The 20,653-nt window shown below is 41.0% G+C and overlaps 1 protein-coding gene across 3 annotated transcripts in view; it reads left to right on the top strand.

The window, feature by feature from the left end:
* haus6 (HAUS augmin-like complex, subunit 6) overlaps positions 1-19,557 on the top strand; it is an 81,520-nt gene extending 61,963 nt beyond the window's left edge. For 2 of the 3 annotated variants that reach the window (XM_068030484.1, XM_068030485.1), the window contains 2 exons: positions 12,085-13,395; positions 19,416-19,557. In XM_068030484.1, the coding sequence (XP_067886585.1) occupies positions 12,085-13,395; positions 19,416-19,486 (1,382 nt within the window). In that variant the 3' untranslated portion in view covers positions 19,487-19,557. The remainder of the gene's footprint in view (positions 1-12,084; positions 13,396-19,415) is intronic. The other variant, XM_068030486.1, reaches the window with a different exon arrangement.
* Positions 19,558-20,653: the final 1,096 nt, after the last annotated feature.

Here is a 20,653-nt window from a genome sequence, read left to right on the forward strand (position 1 = left end):
GGGAAGTAAATTCTTTGCTGGAATTGGAGGGAATGCATTAGTGAATACATCCAAATGAAAAGTGAAAGGTAACAGAACACTGCTCCATGGAGAGCCGGCGTGGACTTGATGCGTTGGATGGCTGCCTTCTGTGCGGCACAGTGGCGCAGTGGTTAGAACCGCAGACTCTCAGCTTCAGGGACCCGGGTTCAATTCTGGGTACTGTCTGTGCGGAGTTTGCAAGTTCTCCCTGTGACCGCGTGGGTTTTCTCATGGCTGATCTCTGGCTCATCATATCCCTTGATTCCGAGACACCAAAAAGCTATCTGTCCCAACCTTAAATGCATCAATGACGGAGCATCCACATCCCTCTGAGGTAGAGAATTCCAACCCTTTGAGTGAAGTAATTTCTCCTCATCAGTCCTAAATGGTCGCCCCATTATCCTGAGACTATGCTCTCGTGTTTTAGCTTCCCCAACCAGTGGAAACGATCTCTGCGTATACCCTATCCAGCCCCTTCAGACTCTTGTATGTTTCAATGAAATTGCCTCTCGTTCTTCTAAACTCCAGAGAGGATAGGCCCAATTTACTCAACCTCTCATCTTCGGACAACCCCTCATCCCAGGGCCCCAATTTAGTGAACCTTCACTGTCCTCCCCTCCACTGCAAGTATATTGTTACGCCCGAGGCAGGAGGAGTGCACTGTTTATTCTAGTCCCACTTCTCCACAGGTCACAACATATATTTTTACATTTTCCCACTTACTGGTATGGTCAATCATATACTCTATTTTTCCTAGAATGGTACATACTAACCAGGTTTCTTTTAATGAACAACAAAATTATCAGTTTATTATAAAATAAGTCTTATCCAATAATGAAGTAAAGTGTAAACACACAGATTGAAATTTTAAAGTCCCCTTTTTACCTTAGCCCCACACACACTTTTTATTATTTTAGAGATGCAGCACTGAAACAGGCCCTTCGGCCCACCGAGTCTGTGCCGACCAAGAACCATCCATTTATACTAACCCTACAGTAATCCCATATTTCCTACCACCTACCTACACTAGGGGCAATTTACAACGGCCAATTTACCTGTCACCTGCAAGTCTTTGGCTGTGGGAGGAAACTGGAGCACCCGGCGAAAACCCACGCGGTAACAGGGAGAACTTGCAAACTCCGCACAGGCAGTACCCAGAATCGAACCCGGGTCCCTGGAGCTGTGAGGCTGCGGTGCTAACCACTGTGCCACCCTATATACACACACACACCTGTTAACTGGAAAAAAAGAGGGATTTTTAAAAATTCAGAGCTCTGTTGCAGACCAAAAAAAAAACACTTGGACTGATTACTTGCTCATTTTTGAAGAAGGAAGCAGATGAGATGAGGGGGGGGGACTGGTTCAACATTTCTTCACTTTGACTATGAATTCCTCAAAAAAAAAGTCTTTTAACAAAAAAACAAACACCTTCAGCACACTTCCACCCTTGGTGGAATGAAACATCATTTTTAAATGCATTTCATTACAAAGTGTGGGAAAAACAGAAGATAAAACATTTTAAAACACATTTTCACACTCTTACTCATTCACCCTTAAGTGATAAAGGTTATAATAGTAAACTCCATCGGAATAGTCTGGCATTTTGGTTTTTAAATTCTATCACAAAGTTTATCACCAAATCAGCCGACTGCAACCTTCTGAACTAAGACCCCCAGTTGTTCCAAGTGTGCAATTGGGTAGGAGTTTGTCTTTGTTTACTGTATTAACTTTTCTGTAGTCTATATAGAGTCTAATTGAACTGTCCGGTTTAGGCACTAATACTACTGGTGAACTCCAGCTGCTTTGACTGGGTTCTATTAGTTGGTTCTCCAGCATATATTAGATTTCTGCTTTTACCTGGGCCTGTTTCTCTGGACTTGAGCAGTAAGTAGATTGTTTTATAGGAACGGGTTCCCCTATATCCACATCATATTTGGTTAAGGTTGTACATCCTGGCTTATCCATACAGACTCTCTCAAATGCTGTGAGTAGCCTTGTTAGGTCATCTTGTTGGTCTGCGTCTAAATATGAAAGCATAATGTCCAATCGCCCTAGCAATTCAGTGTTAGCTAACCAGATAGTAGGAGGTTCAATTTGAGAATGGCCAAGGCTTCCTTCTGCCTCATCCTCACTCTCCCTTTTATCTTTCACTGTCCCTACTACCTGACATACCTGTGCTTGCTTATCCTCCTCCAGGAATGATAATGTTTTAACATATTGATATAACACAGCCGATTCTTTTTCTGGGGTATCAATCAAATAATTCACTTTGCCAATTCTCTTGACTACTTTAAATGGACCACTGAACCTTGCTTTCAGCGGTTCACCCTGTAAAGGCAGTAATACTAACACCTCATCCCCTGGTTGAAATGTTCAGGTCTTAGTATGCTTGTCTGCCCATTTCTTCATAGTTATTTGGGAAGCTTTGGTGTTCCTGAGCCACTTTTTAGGCTCTTGTGAGCCGTTCCTGGAACACAGATACACAATCTAGCACAGAAGATTCGTCCCTCTGTTCCAAAAACCTCTTATCTCATGTCCGTAAACTAATTCAAAAGGACTAAAACCTGTTGACTCATTAGGTGAATCCCAGCGGCAAACAAAAGAAATTCTAGCCCTTTATCCAAATCATGGGGATATTCATGACGCTATCAGCCACTACCTTAGCAGTAGTTGTCCTCAAGGGAATGCCTCTGGGAACTGAGTGGCCATATCTATGATAGTGAGTATATATTGGTATCCCGCTTTTGTTTTTGGGCGGCGCAGTGGTTAGCACCGCAGCCTCACAGCTCCAGTGACCCGGGTTCAATTCTGGGTACTGCCTGTGTGGAGTTTGCAAGTTCTCCCTGTGTCTGCGTGGGTTTTCTCCGGGTGTTCCGGTTTCCTCCCACAAGCCAAAAGACTTGCAGGTTGGTAGGTAAATTGGCCATTATAAATTGCCCCTAGTATAGGTAGGTGGTAGGGAAATATAGGGACAGGTGGGGATGTGGTAGGAATATTGGATTAGTATAAATGGGTGGTTGATGGTTGGCACAGACTCGGTGGGCCGAAGGGCCTGTTTCAGTGCTGTACCTCCTAAACTAAACTAAAGCTATGCCCTGATCATTGTTTTGAGGGTCTGATGGTACCTTTCTAAAGCTCTTTGTCTATGTGGGTGGTATGCTGAAGACTTTAATTGTTAAACCCTGGTTATCCATAACTTACTGAAAAATTTTAGACATAAAATTGGAACCTTGATCTGACTGAACCTCAATCGGTAATCCATATCGAGTGAAGAACTGGGTTAACTTCTCTGCCACTACCTGAGCAGTAGTTGTCCTCACGGGAATGCCTCTGGGAACTGAGTGGCCATATCTATGATAGTGAGTATATATTGGTGTCCCGCTTTTGTTTTTGGTAAAGGCCCTACACAGTCTATCAATGCCCTACTAAATGGTTCCCCAAAAACTGGTATGGGAATTAGAGGTGCCGGTTTTATGGCAGGTTGCAGTTTTCCCACAATTTGGCACGTATGGCATGTTTTATAAAACTGCACCACGTCCTTGGAAAGATCTGGTCAGAAAAAATGTTGACCCAGAACGTGATTGAGTCTTCCATATCCCCACATGTCCCGCTATTGGAATTTCATGCGCTATTCCTTAATAGTTCCCGGCGATACTTTGGCAGTACCACTATCTGATGAACTACCATCCATTCTTTGTCCGCAGGTCTGTGAGGGGGTCTCCACTTACTCATCAGAATCCCATTTTTAATATAATAGTCTTCTGGAACTCCTTTTGCCTTAGCTTCTGTTAGAGCTGATTGTGCCACTTTAACTCTAGATCAGCCTGCTGAGCTGTGATCAGAGAAGACTTATTGAATATTTCCTTTGGATTATCCAAATCCCCAAAGTTTCAGATATTTGACTATCTGACAATGGAACTTGTTTAGCCATTGTTCGGGTTACTACACATGAAGGAAAAATTCCTGGAACCTTTTCCTGTCACAGTTCTCTCTTTAACTTTACTTGGTTTTTCCGTGACTACTGGAGAAGCTACTACTTTCGCTCTGGCCAAATCATTCCCCAGGAGTAGGTCAACTCTGTCTACAGGCAAAATATGGACAACTTCTACAGTTATCATTCCAGACATTAGGTCACACTCTAGGTGCACCCGATATAAGGGTACGGGTATATACGCCCCACCAATACCATTCAATAAAAATTTAGCATTCAGTGTGCTCTCTGGAAATGTTATGCTTTTCCCCTGCAAAAGAGTTTGGGTGGCTCCAGTATTCCTAAGTATAACTATATAGGCTTGCCTGCCTCACTTGAGGGACAAGGAATTACTTTTCCTTTCAACAAGAATTCCTTATAACTCTCTGGTATCTTGTTCACAACCCCTGCACTCGCAGTGGTTTTTCTACTTGGCCTTACCACTGCAGTCAGAGCTACAGCCTGATCTGTCATACTTCCAATCAGGCCCATTTCACTGCATTGGCTTTGTGTACCCCTATAAGTCCCATGGTTTTGCCCCGCAACTTCCAGCATTCTGCACGAAGATGTCCCACCTCGTGACAATGGTAACATTTCTGCTTGCGGACCTCACTTCCACCTTCAGCACCTTACTTTCTGGCCTGAGGAGGCGATCCCAGGGCTTTCCTATCTTTCCCTTCTTGTCCCTGGCTACTTGCCTTCCTTTCACCCTCCCACCTCCTGTCCTCAGGTTTGTGCGGGTGACAGACAAAGGGTTAAGGCTTATACACAAGCTCATAATCATCAACAATTTCCGCTGCCTGTCTGGCTGTTGAAATCTTCTGGTTCTCTACATGTGTTCTTACGAATCCAGGGTGTGAATTTTTAAATTCTTCCAGGAGAATTAATTCCCTATGGCTTCCATCTTCTGTGCCTATATCCAACGATCAAAATTAATTTGCTTTATCCTCTCAAATTCTATACAAGTCTGCCCAGACAATCTCCGGAGGTTCTGAAATTTTTCACTAAGCTTCAGGGACTAACTTGTACGCAGCAAGAATAGCCTTTTTGCCATCTCATAATCTGCAGAAGCCTCCTCAGAAAGCATAGCATAAACTTCATGAACTCTGCCCATCAAACTGCTTTGCAGCTTTCCTTTGGCCACTGCATCTGTTTGGCTATCTTTTCAAATGAAATGAAAAATGCCTCTACGTCCCTTTCCTCCAACTTAGGGAGGGCTTGCACAAATTTAAACAGCTGTTCACTGGGCTGGAGCCAGATCTTTCCGCACCAGAACTTTCACTGGAGTCAAGATCACTCTTGTGTCTTATTCCACCTTTTTTAATTTGAATTTCTTCCTTTTCTTTGTCCCTTTCCTTTTCCTCAAGTTCAAGTCTTTTCATTGTCAATTCTTTTTCAAGCTCAAGTTTTTTAAAATTATTTTTCTTTGTCAAGTTCAAGCTGCCTCATCTGTACCCAGATTTTAGCTAATTCAACTGCACTACCCTTTGGTTTGCTTTCTTCCAATTTCAAATGGTGTGCTATTACTTCAATTATGTTTGCTTTCTTAGCTCTTTGTTTTAACTCTAACACCAACAGTTCTGCCAGATCTTTTAGTTAAACCTTGATTAAGTTTCTCAAATCACTCAAGGATACATCCTCCCTCCTGAAAAAAGTTGTAGCAACTATTGAAGACATTCTGGTGGTGTAAACTTTACTCTATTACACAAGAAACCTGGTTTTTTTATTTTTCCTTTTTCAATTATTATTAGCCCACTTACAATTGTACATTGTCAGTGTTGGGTTTATCCCAGCAAGAGAGCACTCAATTAATACATTACAACTGAGGCAGGAGGAATGCACAGTTCTATTCCCACATCTTCACAGGTCACAACATAAATTTTTAAATTTTTCCACTTACCAGTATGGTCAATCATATAACTCTATTTTTCCCTGAATAGAACACACTTAGCAGGTTTCTTTAATGAACAACAAAATTATCAGTTTATTATAAAACAAGTCTTAACCAATAATGAAGTAAAGCATAAACGCACAGATTGAAATTTTAAAGTGCCCTTTTTACCTTAGCCCCTCTCTCACTCTCACACACACACATATCTACACAGGTTAACCTAAAAAATAAAAGGAATTTTTTTCAGGTGGCATTGAGAATTAATGTAGCAGGCTTTTCTTCAAAGACAGGAGGCCAGATGAATTGACACAGTGGACTTCTCAGGGTCTTTGAGAGTTGTTGAAAAGGGAGCTAGGTTGTGGTTTTCTCTCTTTCCTTGACACTTCAGCAGCTGGCTAACTTTATCTCAGTCCACACTGACACAATAACCAAAAGCTTGTGAATTTGCTGCCCTCTCAGGTGCACGTTACTGCTCCCGGGCTTGTCCTATCATGGGGTGCATGTTACTTCTTCCCCTGTTACCAGGGTTTCTGTTCTATTTTTAATGAGTCATGTGATAACCAGGAAACATTGTTGCCAAACCAGTTCTTTCAGTGTCCCCTTGATGACACACACAAAAAAAAAACTGGTCCAAATTTCTTCAGTTTGACTGAATTCCTCAAAGAAACTAAAAAAAAACAGAAGCACCTTCATAACTATATCCTTTTTTAAATGTGGAGACCAAAACTGTACACACCACTCCAAGTGTGGTCTCACCAAAACCCTATACAATTAGAGCAAGACTGCCTTATTCCTGTGCTCCAATCCCCTTGCAATAAAGGCCAACATGCCATTTGTCTTCCTAATTGCTTGCTGTACCTAAATGCTAACTTTGTGTTCCTTGTATGTGCTCACCCAAGTCTCTTTGAATATCAACACTTTCAAGTTTTGCACTTTTAAAAAAAAATTCTGCTTTTCTATTCTTACCACCATAGAGTATACTGTCACACATCCCTACATTATACTCCATCTGCCATCTTGTTAACCTGTCTATCTCTTTGCAGCCTCTGTGTCCTCTCCTCAGCTTACCTTTTCATCATCAGCAAACATAGATACATTTCTCTGTCTCTTCAAATGTCATTAGTAGAGATTGTAATGTAAATAGAATCACAGAATTGTTACAGCACAGAAAGCAGCCATTCGGCCCTTCGTGTCTGCACCAGTTCTCCGAATGAGCAATTTACCTAATGCTATTTCCCCTTAACCCTACGCATTCTTCCTTTTCAGATAACAGTCTCATTCCCTTCTGAATGCCTTATTTGAACTGTCACCTAAATGTTCTCATATTGACACATCTCCAGGACCTGATGGCCTACACCCTAGGGTTCTAAAAGAGATAGCTGCAGAGTTAGTGGATGCGCTAGCTGATTTTCCAAAATTCCTTAGATTCGGGAGCGGTCTCATCGGTTTGGAAGTTGGCAAATGTTAGACCACTTTTCAAGCAAGGAAGGGGAGAGTAAACTGGAAACTACAAGCCAGTTAGCTGAACATCGGTCGTTCGGTAAATGCTGTAATCTAGTAAGGAAGTTTTAACAATGCATTTAGAAAAGCGCAGTATGATTAGAACAAGTCAACATGGTTTTACTAAAGGGAAATCCTGTTTGACAAATTTATTCGTTTTTTGAGGATGTAAGTAGTAGGGCTTGATGAAGGGAAACCAGTAGATGTAGTATACCTGGATTTCCAAAAGGCATTTGATAAGTGGCACACAAAAGGTTAATAGGCAAAATGAGGGCTTATGGAGTTGGGGGTAATAGCATGGATAGATGATTGGTTAATGGACAGGAAGCAACGAGTTGGCACAAACGGGGCATTTTCAAATTGGCAGACAGTGAACAGTGGAGTGACGCAAGGGTCAGTGCTGGGGCCTCAGCTATTTACAAAAGTTTATTAATGACTTAGATGAAGGGACAGAGTACTGTATCTAAGTTTATGGATGATACAAAGATAGGTGGAAAGGTAAGCTGTGGAGAGGAACTAGAGAGGCTGCGAAGAGAGATATAGACAGGTTGAGTGGGTGGGCAACAAGATGGCAGATGGAATATATTGTAGGGAAGTGTGAAGTTATTCATTTTGATAGAAAAGCAGAATATTTTTTAAAAGGTGTGAAACTTGTAAGTGTTGATGTTCAAAGACTTGGGTACAAGGAATGCAGAAAGTTAATATGCAGGTACAGCAAGTAATTAGGAAGGCAAATGGCATGTTGGCCTTTATTGCAAGGGGCTTGGAGTACAGGAATAAGGAAGTCTTGCTACAATTATACAGGGTTTTGGTGAGACCACACCTGGAGTACTGTATGCAGTTTTGGTCTCCACATTTAAGAAAGGATATACTTGCATTGGGGGTGGTACAGTGACGGTTCACTAGATTGGTCCCTGGGATAAGGGGGTTGTCCTATGATATGCTAAGTAAATTGGTCCTGTATTCTCTGGTGTTTAGAAGAATGAGAGGTGATCTCATTGAAACACACAAAGTTTTAAAGGGGCTGGATAAGGTAGACACAGATTATTTCTGCTGGTCAGGGAATCTAAAACACGGGGGCCACAGTCTCTGGATAATGGGTCGATCATTTCGGACTGAGATGAGGAGAAATTACTTCACTCAAAGGGTTGTGAATCTTTGGAATTCTCTACCCTAGAGGGTTGTGGATGCTTCATCGTTGAATACATTTAAGGCTGAGACAGACAGATTTTTGGTCCCTTGGAATCAAGGACTATGACAAATAGGTGGGAAAGTGGAGTTGAATCCTAAGATCAGACATGATTCGTTTTGAATGGCAGGCAGGCTCGATGACCATATGGTCTACTCCTGCTCTTAATTCTTGCATTCTTGTGATATTTGATCCAGTTGACTCACCTCATTCCCAAGAACCAGATCCAGCAGTGCCTCCCCTCTCCTTGGATGGAAACATACTGCTGTGGAAAACTTTCCTGAACACACTGCAGGAATTCTACTCCCCTTCTGCCCTTTACACTATTATCCCAGTCTATATTTGGATAATTAGTTATAATTATAACTACTCTATAATTCTTGCATCTTTCTGTAACTTCTTTGGAAATTTGTTCCTCTTCATCCTTTCCACGTGTTGGTGGCCTATAGACTACACGGTGCAACTGCATTGCTCATTTTTGCTGCTTGGCTCTGGTCAAATAAATTCCATCCTTGACCCCCCCCCCCCCCCCAAAAGGGATATCCCCTCTCTCCAGCACTGCAATGCTCACCTTAATCAATACTGCCACTCCTCCCCCTTTTCTTCCTTTCCTGAACACCATCTTGTATCCAGGAAAATTTAACACCCAGTCCTGCCCTCATTTGAGCCAGGACTCTGTTATCGCCAGATCATATTTTCACATGTCAGTCTGCCCTTGTAACACACCAGTCTCATTAACAACACTGTGCATTCACATACATGCACATTAACCTTGATTTATACTTTATTACCATCTTTCTTTCTCTGACTCCACCTAATAACTTACTATTCCCTACTCTAGTACTATCTATCTCTCCCATAGTTTTGTGCAGCTTGGTATTCCTCTCTGATATTTTCTTCTGGTTCCCACATCCCTGCCAAGTTAGTTTAAACCCTTCCCAAAAGTACTAGCAAATTGCCCCACAAGGAAATTTGTCCCAGCTCTGTTCAGGTGCCCCCCCCCAGTCTGGCCTGTACATGTCCCACCTTCTCCAGAACTGGTCCCAGGAATCTAAAGCTCAGGCCCTAGCACTGATCCTTGTGGCATTCCACTATTCACTACCTGCCAATTTGTAAATTCCCCCCTTTATGCCCGCCCATTGCTTCCTGTCTGTTAACCAATTCTCTTTCCATGCTAATATATTACGCCCAACTCCATAAGCCCTTATCTTGCCTGTTAACCTTTTGTGTGGCACTTTATCAAATGCCTTATGGAAATCCAAGTATACTACATCTACAGGTTCCCCTTTCTCTACCCTAGTATTTATATCTTCAAAAAACTGTAATAAATTTGTTAAACACTATTTCCCTTTAGTAAAACCATGTTGATTTGTTCAAATCATACTGTGCTTTTCTAAATGCACTGTTAAGACTTCCTTAATGATGGATTCTAGCATTTTCCCAATGACTGAAGTTAGGCTAACTGGCCTGTAGTTCCCTGTTTTCTCTCTCCCACCTTTTTTGAAAAGCAGTGTAACATTTGCCAACTTCCAGTCTGATGGGACTGTTCCCGAATCTAAGGAAGTTTAGAAAATCATAGCTAGTGCATCCAATATCTCTGCAGCTATTTCTTTTAAAACTCTGGGGCTATCCGGTCCCAGAGATTTGTCAGATTTTAGTCCCTCAAGTTTCTCCAATATCTTTTCGCAGCTGATATTAATTTCCTTAATTTCCTCACTCTTTTTAGCCCCTAGATTACCATCTATTTCTGACATGAAATTTGTGTCTTCTACTGTGAAGACAGACACAAAATATTTCTGCCATTTCCTCATTCCCCGTGATAATTTCTCCTGTCCCTGCTTCTAAGGGACCAACAGTTACTTTAGCTACTCTTTTCCTTTTTTATGTATTTATAAAAGGTCTTGCAATTTTTTTTTATGTTACTGGCTAGTTTACACTCATTCTATTTTTTTTCCCCCCTCTTTCAACCTTTTGGTGGCCCTTTGCTGGTTTTTAAAACACTGCAATCCTCAGACTTGCTACTCTTTTTTTCAATGTTGTAAACTTTTAATCTGATACTATCCTTAACTTCCTAAGTGAGCCACGGATGGGTCTTTCTTGCTGAGATTTTGTTTTTCAAATGGAGTGTATTTTTATTGAACATTTTGAATTGTTTCTTTAAAGGTTTCCCACTGTGCTCATTTACTGCCATACATATATATTTATAATAACATATAAATAGCTTTCATATACAGGCAGCGGTGATTTTCAGTTCCTGAATTCATAAGTTGAATCCTGGGCAAGGGGTCTTATTGATGTTTGTCATGTTCCATAGGCAAAAATCTTAAAACTACATATTTTCCTGCATATAATTTGGTGATATTTTATAATCTGTTTAATCAGATGTTCAAACTACTTCTAAAGAGCTTTATTAACCATTCAACACATTATATTTCATTGGTTAAAGGTAATAGACCATTGCTCCCAGATGTCCCATTGGCCTAATTTGTGACACTATTTGAACTTTCAGGTGAGGAAAGAAATCCAACATAGGGCACTTGCTGCGAGATGCCCCGCTCTCGGAAATTCTGGGCCAGTTATTTCTGGGATTGCAGCACAGTTGGAGATTGGGGCTGTGGAGGGGCAAGGCCATGAAGGGATTTAAGCACAAGAATGAGAATTTTACATTTGATAGGAGACCATGTCAGCCAGTGAAGATGAGGGTCACGAGACTTGGTGCAGGATAGGATATGGCAGCAGAGTTTGAGGAGCTGAAGTTATTGGAGTGTGGAAGATGGGAGGTTGGTTGGATGAGTACCTTCAGAAATATGTAAATGGAATTTGCAAGTGGTCCAAACTATTATCGATGAAATTCAGTTGAAGTGTTGCACATTTCTTCCTGTTGTTTATCTTAATGTTGAGAGCTGTGACCTACAGATCTGTTGACACCTTCTGCAGATTGTTTCAGTACTTACCATGTCTGTTCCTTGCAGAGGACCAATCAAAAGTTTAAAACTCACTGTGGAGCTATATTGCTACATCAGTGCAAGTCTGAGGCAGCTATGCTGGCGCTGTCCAGTGTTCTGCTGAGGCCTTGTCTTAAATACAGAATTTGGTCCTGATTGCTGAGCCCTGAAAGTGCTGCAAAAGAAAAGGCATGAAACTAACCTTCAGTGTCTGAAGACAGATTTTCCTTGTAATTCAGTTTTTAAAAAAACACATTTTCGAACCTTGCAAGTAAGCAAACGAATGGAAGCAAGTTGGAGATATACAAGATAAGTGAAATCAGCAAGGTTAATCCAGAGTCCTATTTCAAATTAAATCATAGCTATATAGGCAAGAGAACATGGAAACAAACATAAAAGGCAAGATTGGGGTAGGTGTTAAGGAACCCCTATACATTGAATATTTTGGTTTGAATAAGATGAGTTTTGCTAAAATTCACATCCTTTACCTTGTAAATTTTTATTTTTTATCTCCAAGGTTCACTTTTATTGAGTCTAATTTTTCTTTTTTAAAACTAATTTGTTACAGTCACAGATATTAGGAACTCCTGGAGGTGTGCTGTTCAAGAATCTGAGCTTGCGCAAAGGAAACACCAAGAAGAGTCTGTATCAACCCATCTAAAATACAGAAACTGTACCAATGACCAAGTTCGATTAGAGCCTGAAGAATCGTCATCTGTTGCATGTATAAACCTGTCTGGATCTGTGAATGAGAATACTCCCCCAGATGCTACTGCTCATTGCTTTGGTGAAACACAGGAAAGCTGGATTGTGTCAGCTGCTAGAGAACCATTGCCATCTGTCAGAGGAAGGACCTGTTGGAGGGAAAATGCTTCCAATCCTGATACAGAACCAACTAGCTCAAACTTTCAATCCATCAGCAATGAAAAGAGGAACGAGTTTCCTAAACCTGATGCCCTGTGGGAAAAATACATTTACAGACACCGTAATTGGAAGGGATCAGGAATGGGTTGCTCAGATGTTGGATCTGAGGATGAACCACATCACTTCAGTAGTAAAATAACTGATACAGGTGATGCATTGATCAGTAAAATTCCCTCTCCGTCTTCAGATTCCCAAAATTTAGGTTTCGGTGAAGATTGTCTCACTAACAATGCAACTTTAACGGATGAGGCTGATTCTGATCACTGTCTACAATTTTTGACACTCGACGAATTAAGTCCCAAGACTCCAATTAAGAAGGAGAAACTGTCTAAAAGTTTCGTAATGGAAATGTGCAAAGATGAGAGAACTTTGGCAAATTCTGAGACTTTTTCTTTGTTTGATGCTGAATGTGACTTGGACCATACATTACCTTGGAATGAATCTCAGAATTTCATTGTTAATCTCTCCAACTCAACAAAGCCTCCAAGGGTTGGAATTTTGCAGGAGACTATTCCCGATATGCTTGGTAATGACAGTTTGAACAGTTCCAAAAGCACAGAGGTCGATCAACTAGATGATTCCTTTTTGAACATGCAGAATTTGCGCAGTAGATTGGAGCAACTGCGCAAGGGTATGGGCATCACCAAGAATGGTGGAAGTGAAAATAAAGATTTAATTGAGCATATGGGACCTTCTGATGTCCATAGTAACGGTGATGGTAAAGATCAACATAAGCCAGAACTTCATGGTGAAATGGATTATATGAATGAGGAAATTGATGCAAATAAACTGTTTTCTCTGGAATCTCAATTTTTGACAGCTCTTTCACCAGTGTCCTTAGAATCTGAAAAGCTTGGTTTATTTCCTGCTTCTTTGGGTGACTCACCATTGAATGACCCAGTACTTGAAGATAACCTTTTTGGCATTTCTAAGCTCAGTCCTTCAAAGAGCAAGTGTACGTATTTGATTACTCACATATAATGTCAGCAGATAAACAGTTGTGATCTAGCTTAGATTAATGGAAGTTTATTCCTTGATATTGGTTAATTGTCCAGTGCCCATTTTAATTAGTTTGAGGATAATGTGATCCATTTGGTATAACATAGGAGCAGGGGAAGGCCATGTAGCCCCTTCAGCCTATTCCACCAAATGAAATCATGGCTGATCTGTGGCCTAACTCCATATACCTGCCTTTGCCCCATATCCGTTAATAGCTTTGGCTAACAATCTATCAGTGTCAGATTTAAAGTTAACAATTGATCTTGCATCAATTGCCATTTGTGGAAGAAAGTTGCAAACTTTTACCACCCTTTGTATGAATAACTGTTTCCCACTTTCACTCCTGAAAGGTCTGGCTCTTAATTTTTTGACTACTCCCTAGCCCTAGACTCCAAATAGCAGAAATAGTTTTTCCCAATTTACTCTCTCTCTTCCCCTTAATATCTTAAAACTTCGATCAAATTGTCCCTTAATCATCTAAATTCCAGGAAATACAATCCTAATTTGTGTAATCTCTCATTGTGGCTTGACACTTGGAGACCAGGCACCATCCTGGTAAATCTGCTGCACTTCCACCAATAATGTAACCTTCCTAAAGTGTGGTGTCCAGAGTTCCTTGCAGTATTCTCGGTGTTCTCTAACCAGGGCTTTGTACAGCTGAAGCATGACTTCTACCGACCCTTGTATTCTGTTCTTCTAGATATAAAGGCCAGCATTCCATTAACCTTTTTGATTATTTTCTGGATCTGTTTGACAGTTTAATCTGTGCCTGGACCCCTCACTTTTTGGAATTTTCACCATTTAGAAAGTATTCCTATTCTATCCTTTTAAGATTCAAAATGGGTGGCCTTAGATTTGTTGGAGTTTTGTCCATTCACTTAGTCTAACAATGTCTCTCATTTTATGCTTCCATTTACACTGCTTACAATACTGCCCATCTTTGTGACATTGGCATTTTTGGATATGTGGCTTTCTATCCCATTATTTAAGTCATTAATGAAAACTTGAGGCCCTAACATAGATCCTTGCTGGGCACCACTAGTCATATCCTACTAATTAGAGTACTTGCTCTCTGTCTCCTGCTCAGCCAATTTCCTAACTAGATCAATAGTTTGCTTTCAATTCCATGAGCTTCAACTTTAGCTAACAGTCTCTTATAACTTTATCACTTTGTCAGATGCCTTCTGGAAGTCCATATAATTAAAATCCATAGATATTCCCCTGTTCACTACTTTAATCACCTCTTCAAAGCATTCAATCAGATTTGTCAGGCATAACCTACCCTTTACAAATCCATGCTAGCTTTCTGATCAGCTGAATATTAAGGAGTTCAGTCACCCTATCCTTACAGTTAGAGACTCTAGCAATTTCCCTACAGCAGATGTTAAACTTAGAGGGTTGTGGGTTATGTCTCAGTTTTAACAAGAGCCAAATGATCAACCCCCTGTAAAACAAGAACTGTGATCCTGAGCTAACTTTACTTACTCTATCAACAGCAGTGTTTTTCAATTATTCACAGAAAATGTTTAATCTATTTTTGTTCAGAAGTTAATTATCAAATCTCTTGTATTGGCATCTTCTGTATAAGTTAGTTAAGTGAGTATGAAAACACATTTATTTATCCATGGTTTAGTGCTTGCTTTGATTCAAATTGTAGATGCAGGTGGTTGCTGAATATCTGTCCTCACTTCCAATATCTGAAAGTGGCATTGAACACCCCAAAAACACAAAATCAGAAAGATGTGGTAGTTAACTCATGTATTTTGAACTGTGCTGCTTGTGCAAATGGGAATTCCTGGTGCCTGTTTACCTGGTGACTAACTAGTGACGATCGTTTTTTTTTGAAGAATGGTGCAGGTAAACATTGGCAAATCTCTTTGCGGTTAAATTGGCACCAATGATGTCAGACAGTGGAAAATGGAAACTGTTGATCCTTTGGTCTTTGTAATTCAATCCCCTTGCCAAACAAGTCCATGTTATTCCAGTTTATTACTTGAGCAACCTGGCTGGCTCACTGATGGAAATTGGAAGATTTGTTACTGCCAGCTGTATTTTTTCCTCTTGAATCCACAAGCAAATCATTTAGCTGATGAGGTCCAAGCTGGACAAGCAGCAGGAAATGCACTAATATTCACTGCTGTTAAGGTGTACAATTTCAGTAGATTAAACTTCCATCTACACTTGGAGATCCTTAACTCTTGACTAGTCTACACCCAGGTTACATTAGTGAAGTACACCCTAACCCTTCCCTCAGGAATGCACACATGTTGAGAATGAGTCTCTATAACTGTTTCCTGTTTGGTTTGGAAGCTCTAGCTTGATGGGTTCTTGCATGTCAGACATGCAGTTGACCAAATGAGCTAATCCTGGCATATTTTGCAGATCGACCTATAGAACTTCTTTGCATAGGAAATTGTTACTATGGGAACAGCTTATTGGTGCTTAAGTGTTCCTTGATCCCAAACAGTTCCCAAACATGGTGCTTTTGGAGGTAGATCGAGGAAGAACCAACTTCTAAACTGAATTGTTTCCAAGCTCTTATTGACATGCATTCCTTTAGCTTTCCCATTTTGAAAGATTTGTGTATGAATCCTTAAGTGTCTCTTCCCCTCCATTCCTCTTATAGTTTCCCTATTTTAGTCCTGTCTGTCCAACTGAAATAGTTTACATATGATCATACATACGAATTAGGAGCAGGAGTAGGCCACTCGGCTGTTCGAGCCTGCTCCGCCATTCAATATGATCATGGCTGATCTGATTGTAACCTCGACTCCACATTCCCGCCTATCCCTGATAACCTTTCACCCCCTTGCTTATTAAGAACCTATCTACCTCTGCCTTAAAAATATTCAAAGACTCTGCTTTCACCGCTTTTTGAGGAAGAGAGTTCCAAAGACTCACGACCCTCAGAGAAACCTCTCTGCTCATTTCTGCCTTAAATGGGAGACCCCTTATTTTTAAACAGTGTCCTCTAGTTCTAGATTCTCTCAAGTGGAAACATCCTTTCCACATCCACCCTGTCAAGACCCCTTAGGATCTATGTTTCAATCAAATCTTTACTCTTCTAAACTCCAGCAGATACAAGTCTAGCCTGTCCAACCTTTCCTCGTAAGACAGCCCGCTCATTCCAGGTATTAGTGTAGTAAACCTTCTCTGAACTGCTTCCAACGCATCTATATCCTTCCTTAAATAAGGAGAACAATACTGTACAAAGTACTCCAGATACCAATGCCCTGTAAAGCTGAAGCATATATCCTTTTGAAGGGCACAATATGAACTATTTCATCTGTGACCTCACCGATCTACACAATGTTAGAGAACTGAACTTTTTTTAATATCCTTCATACTGTATCTAGTTAACCTAAAGCTCACAATGCCCACATTACACCTTTTCAAAGTAAAAGCAAAATACTGCAGATGCTGGAAATCTGAAATAAAAACAAGAAATGCTGGAACCACTCAGCAGGTCAGGCAGCATCTGTGGAAAGAGAAGCAGAGTTAACGTTTCGGGTCAGTGAAGAAGGGTCACTGACCCGAAACGTTAACTCTGCTGCTCTTTCCACAGATGCTGCCAGACCTGCTGAGTGGTTCCAGCATTTCTTCTTCTTAGACCTTTTCAAAATATGGTGATTTACTCCAAATTCCTTTCCATTTTTGACAAATAGATATGCTTCCTTTTGGAATGCTCAATGTTTTTTTTATATTGTCACCTTACCACCGTTTACTGTCACCAATAATTCTTGTTTGAACAGTGGTACTACCTCTACCTCCACAAATTATTGAAGTTAATAGCAAAATACCCGGACTACTGTGAAGCTCCACTCATTCGTGTATTTGTCAAACCCACATCCAGTCCATCAAGATAGGCTACTTGCATCTGTGTCCATATTTCGACCCCTCTGCCATCATAGAGTCATACAGCACAGAAACAGGTCCTTCGGCCCATCGTGTCTGTGCCGGCCATCAAGCACCTATCTATTCTGATCCCATTTTTCAGCACTTGGCCCGTGGCCTTGCATGCTATGGCGTTTCAAGTGCTCATCTAAATACTTCAATCTTACAATGGTTCCTGCCTCTATCACCTTTTCAGGCAGTGCGTTCCAGATTCCTCAAATCCCCTCTAAACCTCCTGCCCCTTACCTTAAATCTATGCCCCCTGGTTATTGATCCCTCCGCTAAGGGAAAAAGTTTCTTCCTATCTAATCTATCAATGCCCCTCATAATTTTGTACACCTCAATCATGTCCCCCATCAGCCTTCTCTGCTCTAAGGAAAACAACCCTAGCCTTTTCAGTCTCTCTTCATAGCTGAAATGCTCCAGCCCAGGCAACAGCCTGGTGAATCCCCTCTGCACCCTCTCCAGCACAATCACATCCTTCCTATGGTGTGGTGCCCGGTACTGTACACAGTAATTCAGCTGTGGCCTAACTAACGTTTTATACAGCTCCATTATAACCTCCCTGATCTTAAATTCTATGCCTCAGCTAATAAAGGCAAGTATCCCACATGCCTTCCTAACCACCTTATCTACCTGTGCTGCTGCTGCCTTCAGTGATCTATGGACAAGTATACCAAGGTCCCTCTGACCCTCTGTACTTCCTAGGGTCAAAACATCCATGGTATATTCCCTTGCCTTGTTGGTCCTTCCACAATGCATCACCTCACACTTCTCGGGATTAAATTCCATTTGCCACTGCTCCGTCCATCTTACCAGCCCATCTATATCGTCCTGTAATCTAAGGCTTTCCTCCTCACTATTTACGACACGTGTCATCTGCAAACTTACTGATCATACCTCCATGATTCACATCTAAATCATTGAAACTCTTCATGTTTTTGGCATTCTTCTGGCCAGCCTTCAGAGCTCTAATGCATAAATTGCAACCCATCCAGAACACTTCTGTTCTACATCAACCCTATTATTGACCTCCATTGGTTTCCAGTGCATTGATTTTGAAGTCCTACTTACAAATTCCTCCACTGCATTGGCTATCTACAGATTCCTTTTGCAGTATCCACTCTTCTGACTCTGGTTTTCCTCTCGCTGCACTGTTGTTTGCAGAGTCTTTAACCACCTCGCCTCCATACTAACATTTTCTTCTCAAAACATTCCATTTTGCCCCATTTCTCTACTTTCAAAAGCAGCTTTGGTAATCTGCCCAACACTTCTCCCTACCCCCAGTATAGTACACACCTTTCTATGCAGCACCTTGAGGCATTTTTGATTTGAAAGGGCTGTATGTAAATAATACTTGCCTATTTCTGTAAATTCTGTTTACCTGTAGCTTTGGTTCCAGGCCTGACACTCTTGTTCAACTGAATCATGAACTTATGGGTTTGACATTGGGCATGTATGGTTTGTGTCCAGTGTGTTCACTTTAACTGAAAATATTCTAGATTTTCTGTCTTGGATTAAGTTGTCTGACGAAGAGCATTTTGAGCCAAATAACATTGTTGTCTAATGCTCTATTATATAATTGGTGGATAGTATTGGAAGGAACTGGAAATGCCAGATTCGGAGTTGCACAGAAATGAATTGAGTCCCTTTTTTTTGTTCCTGTAGTGATTTTCTTTTTTATGGCAGAGACTGATGCGGATTGAAAGGTGCAGCTTATCCTCTACGAGGCATTAGCCTTCTTTATAAATAGGATAGTCAGTTGTTTCCTCTGGAAAATCTCATTTAATAGTGGAGTGCATCTCTTCAGGATTGCTCCATGCTGAGGCAAGACCCTCGAGGAAATTTAGACTGTGCTGCAAATGGTTCATAGGTGAGCCACTTATGATAGAGATGCAAACTAGTGCATGCAGTACAGTAGTTTTATCAAACTGCAACACTTACTTCAAATTGGTCTAACCACTAGTAACTGATCTGTAAGCAGCATATACTGTTTTTATAGCTTCACTGCTTACGGTGATAGTGCTTTTAAATGATTTTTTTTTTAAGTACTGGTTTTAATTCTCTCTCTCTAATTTTCAGATGAAGAACCTCAAAGTGCTACTGATTGTGAACAATCCTCTACTGATATGGGACAGTTAATAAGCTTCTAGCAAGGACTAAATGTTGCAATAAGAACATAAATAGGAGTAGGAATAGACCATATGGCCCCTCAAGCCTGCTGCGCCATACAATATGATCATGGCTGATCTGCCTCATTCCACTTTCCTGCCGGCTTTCCATATCCCTTGATAACCTAAGATCAGAAAGCTATCTATTCCAGCCTTGAATATACTCAATGATGGCGCATCCCCAATGCTCTGGGGTAGACAATTCCAAAGATTCACGATCCTCAGTGAAGAAATTTCTCCTCATCAGTCCTAAATGATGGACCTTATGCTGAGGCTGTATCCCCATGTTGTAGGTTGCCCAGCTAGGGGAAACAACCTCTGTGTCAAGCCCATTCAGAATCCTGTCTCTCATCATAGGACAACCCTCTCATCCCAGGAACCAACCTAGTGAACCTTCACTGTACTGCCTTCAAAACATATATCCTTCCTTAGATATGGAGACCAAAACTCTGCACATTAGTCCAGCTGTGGTCTCACCAAAGCTCCTTACAATTGTGACAAGACTTCCTTGTTGTGCTCCAGTCCCCTCGCAACAAAAGCCAACATGCCATTTGCCTTCGTAACGCAATTTCCCTTACATAAAACCATGTTGACTCTCTGATCATACTATGGACTTCTCAGTGCATTGTTAAGATTTCCTTTATAGATTCCAGCATTTTCCCAGTGACTGGTCCCAGGCTCACTGACCTGTAGTTCCCTGTTTTCTCTCTCTCCTTTCATGAATAGTGTTAAATTTCCAATCTGCTGGGACCATGGTAGAATCTAGGAAATTCTGGAAAATCAACCAGTGCATCCATTATCTCTGCAGTTAGCCCTTAGGTGGGTTAAACACTAATCTTTCACCTTGGACCAGGAATCCAAACCAACCCAGGCTGTTGGGATGAAAGGGAAATAACTTTGGACAGCCTCAACAGTTTTCAGCAGAGGCCATTCATCTGGTGTTGAAAGTAGAGCAGAGGTAATTTTACTCTGCATGTTTCGTTTGACTTGAGCATTTGTTGATGGCTGGATATCTGAAATGGAAAATAATTGTTGACCAGTAGATATTGCTTGCTTTTATCAAAACAAAATTTCAAATTTAAACTTTTTTTATGCACTTGCTACATATTGTACACATTTTATGCATTGAAGTTTAAAAAAAAAAATTAC

The sequence above is a fragment of the Heterodontus francisci genome, chromosome 4 (genome assembly GCF_036365525.1).
Source record: "Heterodontus francisci isolate sHetFra1 chromosome 4, sHetFra1.hap1, whole genome shotgun sequence".
Lineage (NCBI taxonomy): Eukaryota > Metazoa > Chordata > Chondrichthyes > Heterodontiformes > Heterodontidae > Heterodontus > Heterodontus francisci.